At 47.7% G+C, this 12,079-nt stretch overlaps 1 protein-coding gene across 1 annotated transcript in view; it reads left to right on the top strand.

Moving 5' to 3' along the window:
- The window catches only part of KCNQ3 (potassium voltage-gated channel subfamily Q member 3), a 338,886-nt gene that overhangs the window by 300,807 nt on the left and 26,000 nt on the right, over window positions 1-12,079 (top strand). Inside the window, 1 exon segment of the mRNA XM_004464870.5 lies at window positions 745-771. Within this exon segment, the coding sequence (XP_004464927.2) occupies window positions 745-771 (27 nt within the window).

Below are 12,079 nucleotides of genomic sequence, written 5' to 3'. Positions count from 1 at the left end.
AATTGAGCAAGACTGCTCCAGGCAGAGAATAGGAGTGAGTTCCTGGCAGAGGGCAGAGCCTGGGTGAAGCTGTAGAGCCATGAATATGTACAGAGAACATCTGGTCCACCTTGCAGTTGGGAGGGTGAGCTCTCGAGACTGATCACCTGGTTTTGAATCCTACTTTGCTACTTCCTAACTGTGGACCCTTGAACAATTTACTTAACCTCTCAGTGTTTTACTTTTCTCATCAGGAAAATGGGGATACTCATTGGACTTACCTTAGAGAGCTGTGATGAGGATTAAATGAGTTAATCCATATAAAGCACTCAAGTATCTGACTAATAAGTATTGCTCAATGTTAGAGATGATGATGGTGATGGTGACGATGGTGGTAAAAATTGTGGCTCGTAGTTGTGGGTGTGTGGCCACTGCATTTCTACAGTCTGCTTCCTGGCCTGTCTCCACCACTGAAGGTCTCCCCCAAGCCCCGCATGAGGCCGGCGGCAGAGTAAGGCTCAGCAAACATTCCATGACGGAATAAATGAATGTATGGTAATGAAAAGCCTAGGGAGTTGAGAGCCCCCCTGGAGCCGCAAGAGCCAGGGTCAGTCTGGGGAGGCTCCCTATGCTCAGGGCTCCCTCTACACTCACACCATCTCACCTCATCTTCTTCAAAAGGAAGTTTCGGGCCAAACTTTGGGGTACGGGGTTAGCCATTCCCTGTAGTTTATGCTTTGCTTCTTCTCCCTCTTCTCCTTGTAGGAAAGAGCAGCTGGAGGCAGCAGCCAGGTAAGTGTCGGACTGTGACTCCTCTCCCTCCCACCCCTGTGTCGGGACTGAGGGGTGGGCACTGCCCTGCCTGGTGGGGGGCCCTGGGTGGCCATGGCAGTCACAGAGAGCCTTTGGGGCTCCCTGGCGTTGCTGACCACCACACCTCACTGCCGCGTCCTGTTGATTTCGTAGCAGTCACAGCCGGAGCTGCTCCCTGGGTAGCCCCTCTCGGCCACCTTCCACGCCTGGAGCTCTGCAGGTGTTTTCCCACTTGGCCCTCGCAACCATCCTTAAGCCTTCAGCACCTTCATTTGTAGATTAGGAAATCGGGCATCAGAGAAATTGAGTTACTACCCCTGGGTCGCCCGGTTACTGAGTGGCGAGACCGAAACTCAGACTCAGGTGTGAAGCTGAAGACTGCGCCGTGTCCAGGCCATTGGGCCTCCTGGGGTTCTCGTGCTCACCCATGGCCCTGTACGAGGTGAACCAAGACGAAATGAGTTAGCGCGGGCGGCCCCGAGAGGTTGAGCACCGCCCTTACCCTCCCTTCTCTGCCCTCCTCGAGGGCATCTCACGATGGCAGGGAAGCTGGGGGTCCTGTCCGAGTTTGTAAAAAAAGACCACCTCTCACAAATCATAGTTTGAGTATGGGGGCTCACAAACCCCTCGGCAGCCTGGCCTTCTGTCCCCGGGGCTAAGCTCGATGGCTGCCCCGGCAGCGGCCGGGGTTTGCGGGGAGCTGGTGGTGACAGGCAGCCTCTGGGCCTGCTCCTGGACCACCTTGTTCGCCAACCACGTGAGACCAGTGCTGTTTGGGACAAGTCCTCACAAACGGGCCTGCGGCATGCGCCCCCCCATGTAACCCACCGGGAAGAAACAGCCACAGCAGAGCTGTGCGCACCTAGTGGAAATGCAGATCAGGCTTCTGGCCGCCCCCTTCTGAGTATGCTTTGAAACGATGGGGCACATTTCCTGGACCCGGTTTGGAGCACAGAGGGATGTTAGGGCAGATTGTAGATAAAGGCTGAGTGATGAGCAATGCCCAGGCTGGGGCATTTGCTAGAGAAGCTGCAGAAGCTCTTGGCTCACACAGGCAAGCAGAAAGTGCCTCCAAGAGTCTCTTCTAGAAGCTCTTACTGAAACGGAAGCTCCCTCCACAGACACGCTCTCCTCAGGCACAGAGTCGCTGAGCACCAGGGGTTTCCCAGTCCGGCTCTCAGGACTCCCACAGGGGTGCTCTTGACCCTGCCTGTCTCATGGCCAAAAAGGTTAAAAATCACACAGATGTTGATACCGCAAGAGAATGACTAAAATCTACCTTTAGAGCCTTTTCTACAGACACAGGCAGAATTTTGCCAAATTGGGACATACACACAAAATATCACTCTGCATTGGATTTGGTGCTTTCTGTTTAATCAGGGTCCAGATAGATCATTTTGAGGCTTTGCTGGAGGTGCTTCTCCACTTACAGAAAAGGAAAAGAGCCTCTGAGAGCAGATTGTCTGCTGGCTCAGGCCTCTCTCAGGGACCCCCCACAATGCCAGGGATAAAGCTGCTGGGTGTTGGCTGGCTCATGCTCTTCACAGCAGGCAAGCAAGGTCGCTTAAGCCAGTTGGTGCTCCTAATCCAGGGTCGGGCTGTCAGGCTGGCTGACTGGTTGGCAGGTGAGACGCCAGGTGTTATTGCAGCCAGGCACGGGGAATGAGGTCTGGGGAAGGATGGGTGAATTGTCGCAGAAGAATCAATTCCTTTACCCAAGAGGGAGCAAGGTGACTAGAGAACGTTCAGCTCTTTGTACACAGGTACTAGGTTAAATTTTTGGGATATGTTTTCCACCTTAGGTTTAGCTTCAGTCTTACTTTATTATTATTTTTAAATGGAGTCAAATTTGGGTTGTATACTATCGCCTCCTCCAAGCATAGGGAACCTGCACTTGCATGCATTTGTCAGCCCGAGTAAAAAGTTATACTCTCTGTGACTTAACAGATCCTGGTACAGTCCTGGGGGTGGGAGAAATAACGTTTTAGTCAACTCAGTGGGAAGAGCTCAGGCCCATAGTAGCTTACAAAGCTGTTACTTCATCTCCGCCACCTTACCCCACAAGGGTCAACAGAGAGATGAACTTCTCTGATCCCAAAGATTGGGCTGTCTTGACTGTTCTGATTTATGCAGACTTGTTTGAAGAACATACAAAGAACTATCATGGCTGGGAGGTTGGTCTTGACAATTCTATGCTTCTCTCTCTGATTCTAAGGTTCTGAGGTTAATCAGAGGGAAGACAGCTGGCATTGTGGGCCTACCAGGAGCCAAGCACTTGATTTGATTTCACTTAACCCACCTAAAAAGAGGAGGCATTTGACCACCCCACTACCCCCATCCTTTTATCCAATATTACCAAGTCCAGATGCTTCTATCCTTGGTGCCTTTAGGACTCAGAACTTCCCTAATAAAGCCCTTACCATATTATGTGGTCAGAGCTTTTAAATAGTCTCTTCCGGGAAACGGACTTTGGCCCAGTGGTTAGGGCGTCCGTCTACCATATGGGAGGTCCGCGGTTCAAACCCCGGGCCTCCTTGACCCGTGTGGAGCTGGCCATGCGCAGTGCTGATGCGCGCAAGGAGTGCCGTGCCACGCAAGGGTGTCCCCCGCGTGCGGGAGCCCCACGCGCAAGGAGTGCGCCCGTGAGGAGAGCCGCCCAGCGTGAAAAGAAAGTGCAGCCTGCCCAGGAATGGCGCCGCCCACACTTCCCGTGCCGCTGACGACAACAGAAGCGGACAAAGAAACAAGACGCAGCAAATAGACACCAAGAACAGACAACCAGGGGAGGGGGGGAAAATAAATAAATAAATAAATCTTAAAAAATAAATAAATAAATAAATAAATAAATAGTCTCTTCCATTCCAGATCATGAGGTGCAGGAGGCTAACACTATGTCTGGAAAAAAGGATATACCCCATAAATATTTGCTGAGTGAATAAATAAATAATCTAAGGAAATAAGGTATTCTATCTCCATTCCACTCATGATGAAATTGGCCTCAGGATTTACATGCCTTGTACCTAACTCAAACACGGAAATAGCTAAGCTGCGAGTTCAGTTTTAGGTCTCCCTGACTGAAGGATCCCATGGTCCTCTCAACATATCAGGCTGATTCCCAGTGGAGCACGGTGGGTTGTCAGGTCACCTTTTGTCCAGGAATGGAGAGTAGGTTCAGGTACTCTAACAGACACACGGCCTTGGCACTGCTCTTGCTCTGCTGGGAGTCCTTTCATCTCACATCTTTGTGGAGCTCACTCCTTCACTTCATTTGGGTCTCTGTTCCGATGTCACCTCTTCAGAGGTAACCCTCTGTGTGTGCACCATAAAAGACACTGCTTCAGTTTCCTTATTAGCCCCAATAATGACCTGATAGATTATATATTTGTTTATTGCCTAGCTTCCTCACTAGATCAAATGCCTCCAAAGGCCTGAACTCTATTTTGTTCACCGCTTCATCCCCAGCACCCAAAACAGTGCCTGGGACAGAGCCTGACACAGAATTGGCTTTCAATCTACGTTAACATACTGGGTATGTGGACAGCTGGGTGAATGGACAAACTCTTTTTCAGCAAGTGTCAGAAACCCAACTTACACTACCTTGCATAAAAAGGGAAAGATGATAATGGCTCACATCACGAGATAAGGCAGGGATGCTTAGCACCAAGGGCTGGGACCCTTCAGGGCTTTCTCATCTCTTGCCCCTGCTTCTATTTCTGTGATGGTTTCCCTCTCTTGGCTGACTTTATACCAGTGAAGCCATACCCTCCAGGGTCATTTCTTTCTTCCTTTCCCTCCTTTCTACCTACCCTTCACCCAACTCATTAAAAAAAATCACGGAAGCACTCAGATTGGCCCAATTTATATGACATACCCACTCCCTGGACAACCTGTGTGGCTCAGAGAATAAGCACCCCCCACTGGCCAAAGTGTGGGTCACATCTCCCCTGTTAGCCTGGGTTGGGGATGGCTGTGACTGTCAGCTCCCATTAGAGTCACTTGGCTTAAGTGGGGGGATTCAGTTATTTACCCCCATTGAATGGGGGAATGAAAGATAAGACAAAAACAATATTTGCCTTTGCAGGCATACGTTCTACCCAAATCTCTCAAATTCTTTTTTTTTTTTTTTTCAACAGCAAAAGAAAGAAAGAACTTCTTTATTATGCATGTAGGTTATATATATATCTATTGCTGTTATAGCATGGGTGCTGGCATCTATTAATAAAATGCCTCGATTCATGCACTCAACAGACCTTCTTTCAGCACAAGCTGTTTCTATATGTTGGGGAATATGTGAAATTTTCAGGTAGAATTGTATCATTGCCATCCAACTGTTTATAGTCTTTGTGGAGGTATTGATATGTATACCTTGGAGTGACTGAATCCTAAAAATGACAGAGAAATAAATGCAGTGGGATATTGCACAACAAACAATTGGGGAGGTTCCTGGAGTTGGAGAATTCTGGGCATCACATGCAATGGCAGAGAAAATGCGAATAGGAGTCTAGAGGGGAGGCAGGGGCAGAGGCAGTGTGCCCTCATTTAAAAGCAGAATGACCTTCTTGGCTCCCTCCCTAACACAAGCTTGGGAGTGAGCACCTCAAAAGGTTTTAGTCCTTGTAATTTATTTATTTTTATTTATTTTTAATTATTTATTTATTTATTTATTTTAATTACATTATGAAAAATATGAGGTCCCATTCAACCCCACCGCCCCCGCCCCCCACTCCCCCCACAGCAACACTCTCTCCCATCATCATGACACATCCATTGCACCTGGTAAGTTCATCTCTGAGCATCACTGCACCCCATAGTCAATGGTCCACATCATAGCCCAGACTCTCTCACGTTCCATCCAGTGGGCCCTGGGGGGATCTATAATGTCCCGTAATTGTCCGTGAAGCACTATCCAGGACAACTCCACGTCCCGAAAACGCCTCCACATCTCATCTCTTCCTCCCGTTCCCCACACCCAGCAGCCACCATGGCTACCGTTCCCACACCCATTCCACATTTTCTCTGTGGACATTGGATTGGTTGTGTCCACTGCACATCTATGTCAAGTGAGGGCTTAGATTCCATATGGGTACTGGATGCACTCCTCCCGCTTCCAGTTGTAGACACTCTAGGCTCCATGTTGTGGTGGTTGACCTTCTTCAACTCCATGTTAGCTGAGTGGAGTAAGTCCAATAAATCAAAGTGTAGGAGCTGAAGTCTGTTGAGGCTCTGGGCCTGGGTGTCATATTATCAGTCCAGAGATTCAAATCCCCTACATATATCTTAAACCCAGCACCGACTACAATTCCAATAAAGTAGCATGCAAGTCTTGTGAAAAGAGATCCCCTCTGAGTCCAATTCCATCACACAGAAACACCAGCTCCAAAGAAGGGCTATCTGTCATGGCAGTGAACCCCTTCTGCCATGACCATAGAACCCGTGGGTCTCTTTATCCCTCCAAAGAACCAATACCTGGGGTTGTATCTACCTTATCTGTCTCTTAGACTCTGTTCAGTTGTACATAGGGGTATTCCTTCTGACAACCTCCAGACTCTTTTTTAGAGACTCACAGCCTTATAATCTCATTTCTCCTTTCCATTTCCCCCTTACATTAGGTCAAACAGCTTCCCGAAGTCATGTCATTATATGTAGACAGGTATATTCTGCTGTTCCGCATTGAATCTTTAATTCAAGGTCATTTTCTAGTTGCTTCTTCAGCTGGTATGTGGTAGTGATCCCTCGGTGCCAGGGAGGCTCATCCCCGGGTGTCATGTCCCACGCTGGGGGGAATGCTTCGCATCTACACGCTAAGTTTGGCTGTGAGAGTGGCCACATTTGAGTAACATGCAGGCTGTCAGGAGGAAACCCCCAGGCACAATGCTACTCTAGGCCTTGTTCTTATTGCAGGTGTATAGGCTCAAAAGTGTAACCATTAGTATCACGAGCCCACTGTTGGGCCCTCCTTCCTTCCTGGTTCTTGCCGTTGCACCTGGAGGATTGCCGCTGCTCTCCCAGGGCCCACAACAGTGACCCCCCGGCCAGGAGCCCAGTACCCCCCCCAGCTGTTGTTTTTGTTTCCACTATGAGTATATATAGACATTACCATATACCCTGGGCATATGCCCTGTATAACTCCCTGTCAACCATATATATCCTGTCAATAACATCCCATATCAGTATTCCTCCACTGCCCTTGTTGAACCACTCTGTGATCCAAAACTTCCCGTAAAGTGAATCCCAACATAATGTCAGCTTCAGAAGAGTCTTAGATCACCGAAATTCATATATACAATATACAGTATTTCCCCAGATCCACCATAAAACCGTTTCCCTTGCACAGCAATAATCTTTTAACTTATTCATATCATATTTCCTGAAACTGATGTACAGATTCCATCACTATAGTTTTCAAACAAGGTGACATTTGTGCTTACTATGTGGTCCATATTTTAGGCTGTACAGTTTTCTAAATTTTTTAGTTATCCTATGTCAAATTCTTAATATGATAATTTTGCAGTAAAGAACATCAGTAAGAAACCATACTGAGTGTGTCAGTTACCTAAGGCTGCTGTAACAAATTACCACAAACTTAATGAATTAAAGCAACAGACTATTCTCTCACAGTAATGGAGATCAGAAGTTCAAAATCAAGGTATTGGCAGAGTTGGTTCTTTGCAGATGTTCTAAGGGAGAACCTGCTCCCTGGCTCTCCTCTAGAATTCAATGGCTGCCAAGAGTCCTAGGTGCTCCTTGACTTGTAGCTACATCACTGCAGTCTCTGCCGCTGTCCTCCTATCACCTTCTTCCCACCTTCTTTTGTCATTGGCTTTAGAACCCACCTGATTCCAGGATATCTCATCTTGAGGTCCTCAACCCTATTACATCTACGAAAACCCTTTGGCAAAATAAGGTTCCACTCCCAAGTTCTGGGTCGACACACCTTTGAGAGGCCATGATTCAACCACTACACTGAGTCTCATTCATTGTAGATTTTTCCAGAAAATATATCAGTATTTTGTGTTAAGGGCATCACTTTGAATATCAATTTTTATAACTATTCCGTAGATATACAGCAATGCTAATAATTAGGAGTGTCTGTTTGATAGAAGATAACAATTTTTTTTAATTCTCAAAACAGGTGACTTGACAATAACTGCTTGCCTGATCTCAGGTGTTCACTTTTTATTTTCAAACAAGTCAATCTGAACAGCAGCCACTGAATTCTTTTCCTCTGCTTCAGTCTTTGGAGAGAGGAGAAATGCTCCAGGCATCTCATTATTATCTCCTACCCATTACAGAGCTGTCAAATTAAAAGGAGGATCATTCTTTGGATCTAAGAGTTCAAGCATAATTCTAATAACATATGGAATGCCAGGTGCTGTGCTAAGCACATCTAGCCCTTACAGCCACCCTGTGAGGCACTATTTTTAAACCCTGTTTTGTAGATGAGAAACTGAGGTTCAAAGAGGGTAAGTAACTGGCACCAGGGCATGCAGCTAGAGAGTAGCAAGAGCAGGACTTTGGACCTGTCAGTCCAGCTTGCAGTTCACAATCCCCACCCCCAAGCCAGCCCTGACCTTTGCTAGACACCCACTTTGCTTTGCTTTCTCCAACCCCTCCTTGGCTCCCTTAGCTGACATCCTCCCTGGAAAGGAGACTGTGGAGGCAGGGAAAGGGGCAGAACCAAACCTTCTCTGGAGTAAAAGCACATGTGGTCAGATGCTGGAACTTCCACTTCACCTTCTCCCTCCAGGATCAGCCACATGAAATTCATCTCACAGCGTGGTGGGTAATGTGGGCAGTAGAACACCTTCCATGCCCAAGACTCGTGGATATTAAAGATGTACAGGAATCTAGACATCAATTAGTCTAATCCCCCCAACTTTACTGATGAGAAATTGTTACCCAGAGCAAAATAAGAGACTTGGCATGACCTTTCACACAGTACGCTGTCAACCAGGATCGTGGGTGCCCAGAAAACAGTACTTACTCATCCGTTAAACTCGCTTTATTTGCTCTAGTAGCTCCCCAGCGCTGCCATAATAGAGTACCACAAACAGGCTGGCTTTAAACCACAGACATTTATTCTTTCATTGTTCTGAAGGCCAGAAGTCCCAAATCAGATATCAGCAGAGCCACGCTGCCTCTCTCCCATCTTCTGGTGGTGGCCGGCAGTTCTTGGCTTGCAGCTGCATCACTATAGCTGCCTCACACCCAGCTCTGGCTCCGTCTCCATGAGGCCCATTTCTCTATGCGTGTGTCTGCGTCTCTGTCTCCAAATCTTCCCCTTCTTTCTCCTATGAAGTTGCCAGTCATTGGATTTAGGACCCACCCTAACCCAGGCTGACCTCATTTTAAGTTGTTGACATCTGCAAAGATACTGTGGGGGTTAGGACTTGACCGTATCTTTTGGGGAAACACAGTTCAGCCCACTACATTTGCCAAAGGCAAGGGTGATAGGTATGTGGATGTTGGAAAGCTGTCTTAGCAGATCCAGGGTACTGTGATTATGAGATAGATATTGGTACAAGAGTTAGATTTCATTATCCACCTATGCCTTTCTGGATCCCTCCAGATCTGTGGCCCTTTTGTTTCTTTAATCAGAGACTCAAAATAACCAGGTGATAGAATTAGGAATCAGTGATAGCAGCAAGGGTAGGAACAGACACCAGAATTAGACCATCAGACTTTGAGCCTGGCTCCCCTATTTATTAGCTCTGTGGTCTTGCGTAGTGCCTATAATGCCCCTGCATCTCCATGTCCTTATCTGTGATATGGGAAGAATAATAGTCAGGCTAGAGGCTGGTCCAAACGATACCTGGAGCACCTGGGAGACGGCATGCAGTGAATGCTCAAGAGAGGTGTGTGCTGATTCATTGTTACATTATTCATACATGAGATTTGGATACGGGAAGCTAATAATTATTTTTTGAGAACACCAGAGAAGTATCGATGGAGCCTCACTCTGAATGTGACCTTTTTATTTGGAAAGCTGGTCTTTGCAGATTTAATGCAATCAGGAGGAAAGTCTGTCTGTCCTCAGAGGACTGGCTGGAAATGTCCTGCAGTCGGACCTGCAGATTCCCAAGCTCAGTGGATCAGAAAAAACCACAGCAGCCATGGAGCTCGGCAGAGCTGACTTTGCAAGACAGTCTGAAAGAGGAGGACCCAGATGAACAGCCCAGGGCTGTCATTTCATAGTCCCTCTGGCCTTGAGCCTGCCCCCTCTGCATCCCTGCTTTACCTGCCCTTCCTCTCCCCCTGCCTAACTGGAAACCACCAGCGTTTGGCTTGCGTTGCCTCATCACTGGAAGGATCTGGTCATTCCTAAGCCAACTTCCAGCTCTTGCATCCTAGGAGATTGTGGTCACAGTAGTAGAATGAGACTCATGTGGTGTGGCTTGTGACACACTGTGCTTCAGGTCACTTTTTGGAATTTTGGCTGTATGATAGTGAGCACATCACAGAACCTCCTATGCCTTTGTTTGCTCATCTCTAATAAGAGTGCCTACCTCCTAAGGCTGCTGTAAGGCTTAGGGGCTTAGACTGAAGCCTGGCCTGTGATAAGTACTATCTCAGGGCTTGTTTCTATTGTTGTCATCACTGCCATCCTGATTGGCACCCACGTTTTTATTTTTATTTATTTTTTTTAAAGATTTATTTTATTTATTTCTCTCCCTGCTCCCCCACCCCCAGTTGTCTGTTCTCTGTGTCCATTTGCAGTGTGTTCTTCTTTTTGTCCACTTCTGTTGTTGTCAGTGGCACGAGAATCTGTGACTCTTTTTGTTACATCATCTTGCTGCATCAGCTCTCCTTGTTTGCTGCACCATTCCTGGGCAGGCTTAAATTTCTTTCACTCTGGGCGGCTCTCCTTACGGGGTGCACTCCCTGCGCGTGGGGCTCCCCTATGCGGGGGACACCCCTGCGTGGCACGGCACTCCTTGCGTGCATCAGCACTGCGCATGGGCCAGCTCCACATGAGTCAAGGAGGCCCAGGGTTTGAACCGCGGGCCTCTCATGTGGTAGACGGATGCCCTATCCGCTGGGCCAAGTCCGCTTCCCAGCACCCACATTTTTAGGTTTACATGGTATAGAGCTGGCCTCCAAGTCCAATTGAGCTAGGTTGGAATCCTGGCTTTGCAATGCCTTTCTCCTTTCTTTCTTTACTTCCTTCCTCCCTTCATTCTGTAACCTGAACGTGGAGAATTAAGATCCCCAGATGAATTGGAGGCAGCCCCAGTTAGACTCACAGGCTAATAGGGGAAGTATTCACAGTCTGATGGGGGAGGTGGTGTGTCAACCGAAAGGGAACTGGGAACTATGCAGGGTGCTGGTAGGGGGATTAAGATATCAGGATGGGAGTGACAGGCACAAAAGAAGGGAACCCCAGGAGGTTCTACCTGGATCAGGCAATCAGAGGGGATGCGTCGAGGAGGCCTCCTTTGGCCTATCCAGAGTTGAGTAGCTTTTCACTGGATGGAGGGAAGGCTGAAGGCCCTAATTTTGTTCCTTCTCTCCTTCATCTTTCAACCTTCAAGCTGGTAAGCATTGAGAGCCCAGGCCTGTGATCTTCCCCAGAGCCACCTCTTTCTATATGAAAAATCCTCAGAAATGCAGACTTGTTAGTTCAGTTAAAAAGAATAACTTGCCGATGTCCCCAGGAAAATGCACTCAAAACTTCCCTAAACAGTGAGTCTTTCTTCACAAAAGAGTTTGCTTTGTAGCTAGAAGCAGAGGCTCTGAGTTATGGGGTTGCCCTGCTCTGTGAGCAGTGTGGGCTGGAAGAAGCTACCATCATCTTCCTCACCTCTGATGTTGTTTCTGAAAGTCAATGCTAGCATTTCACATTCATTGTCATCTATTCCCTGGTTAAGATCTTCCATTTTATTAAAAAGAAACCAGGGTGAGAGAGCAACTTTCATTCACACCCTTTGTCAGAGAGAAAAATAGGCCACCAAAGCCACAGAGGTTTGGCACGTGGATGGTGACAGGTGTGTATTATCTGGCTGCCTTCTCTGTCTTCCTCAGGGTAGACCATGGTGCTAAAGTGGGCTGCAGATTTGGGTGAGGGCCCACCCCCATTCCCCAGGGCCTCCTGAGTGAGCCAGGTACACCTGTGTAATTTTCATAGAAACAGGTTGGCTGCTCGGGGATGGTCACTTGGTCCATGCCACCACATGTCACTCTCTAAACAAACAGCACAAGACAAACTGATCAATTTTTCAAAATACACTTCCCTTGACTGCCATGTCACTACAGTTGGTCCATCCACCCATGCACCAATGACCCATCC

Source organism: Dasypus novemcinctus, chromosome 14 (genome assembly GCF_030445035.2).
Source record: "Dasypus novemcinctus isolate mDasNov1 chromosome 14, mDasNov1.1.hap2, whole genome shotgun sequence".
Taxonomy (NCBI): Eukaryota; Metazoa; Chordata; class Mammalia; order Cingulata; family Dasypodidae; genus Dasypus; species Dasypus novemcinctus.
The sequence above is the reverse complement of the archived record's forward strand: the minus strand, read 5'-3'. Positions and strand labels throughout refer to the sequence as shown.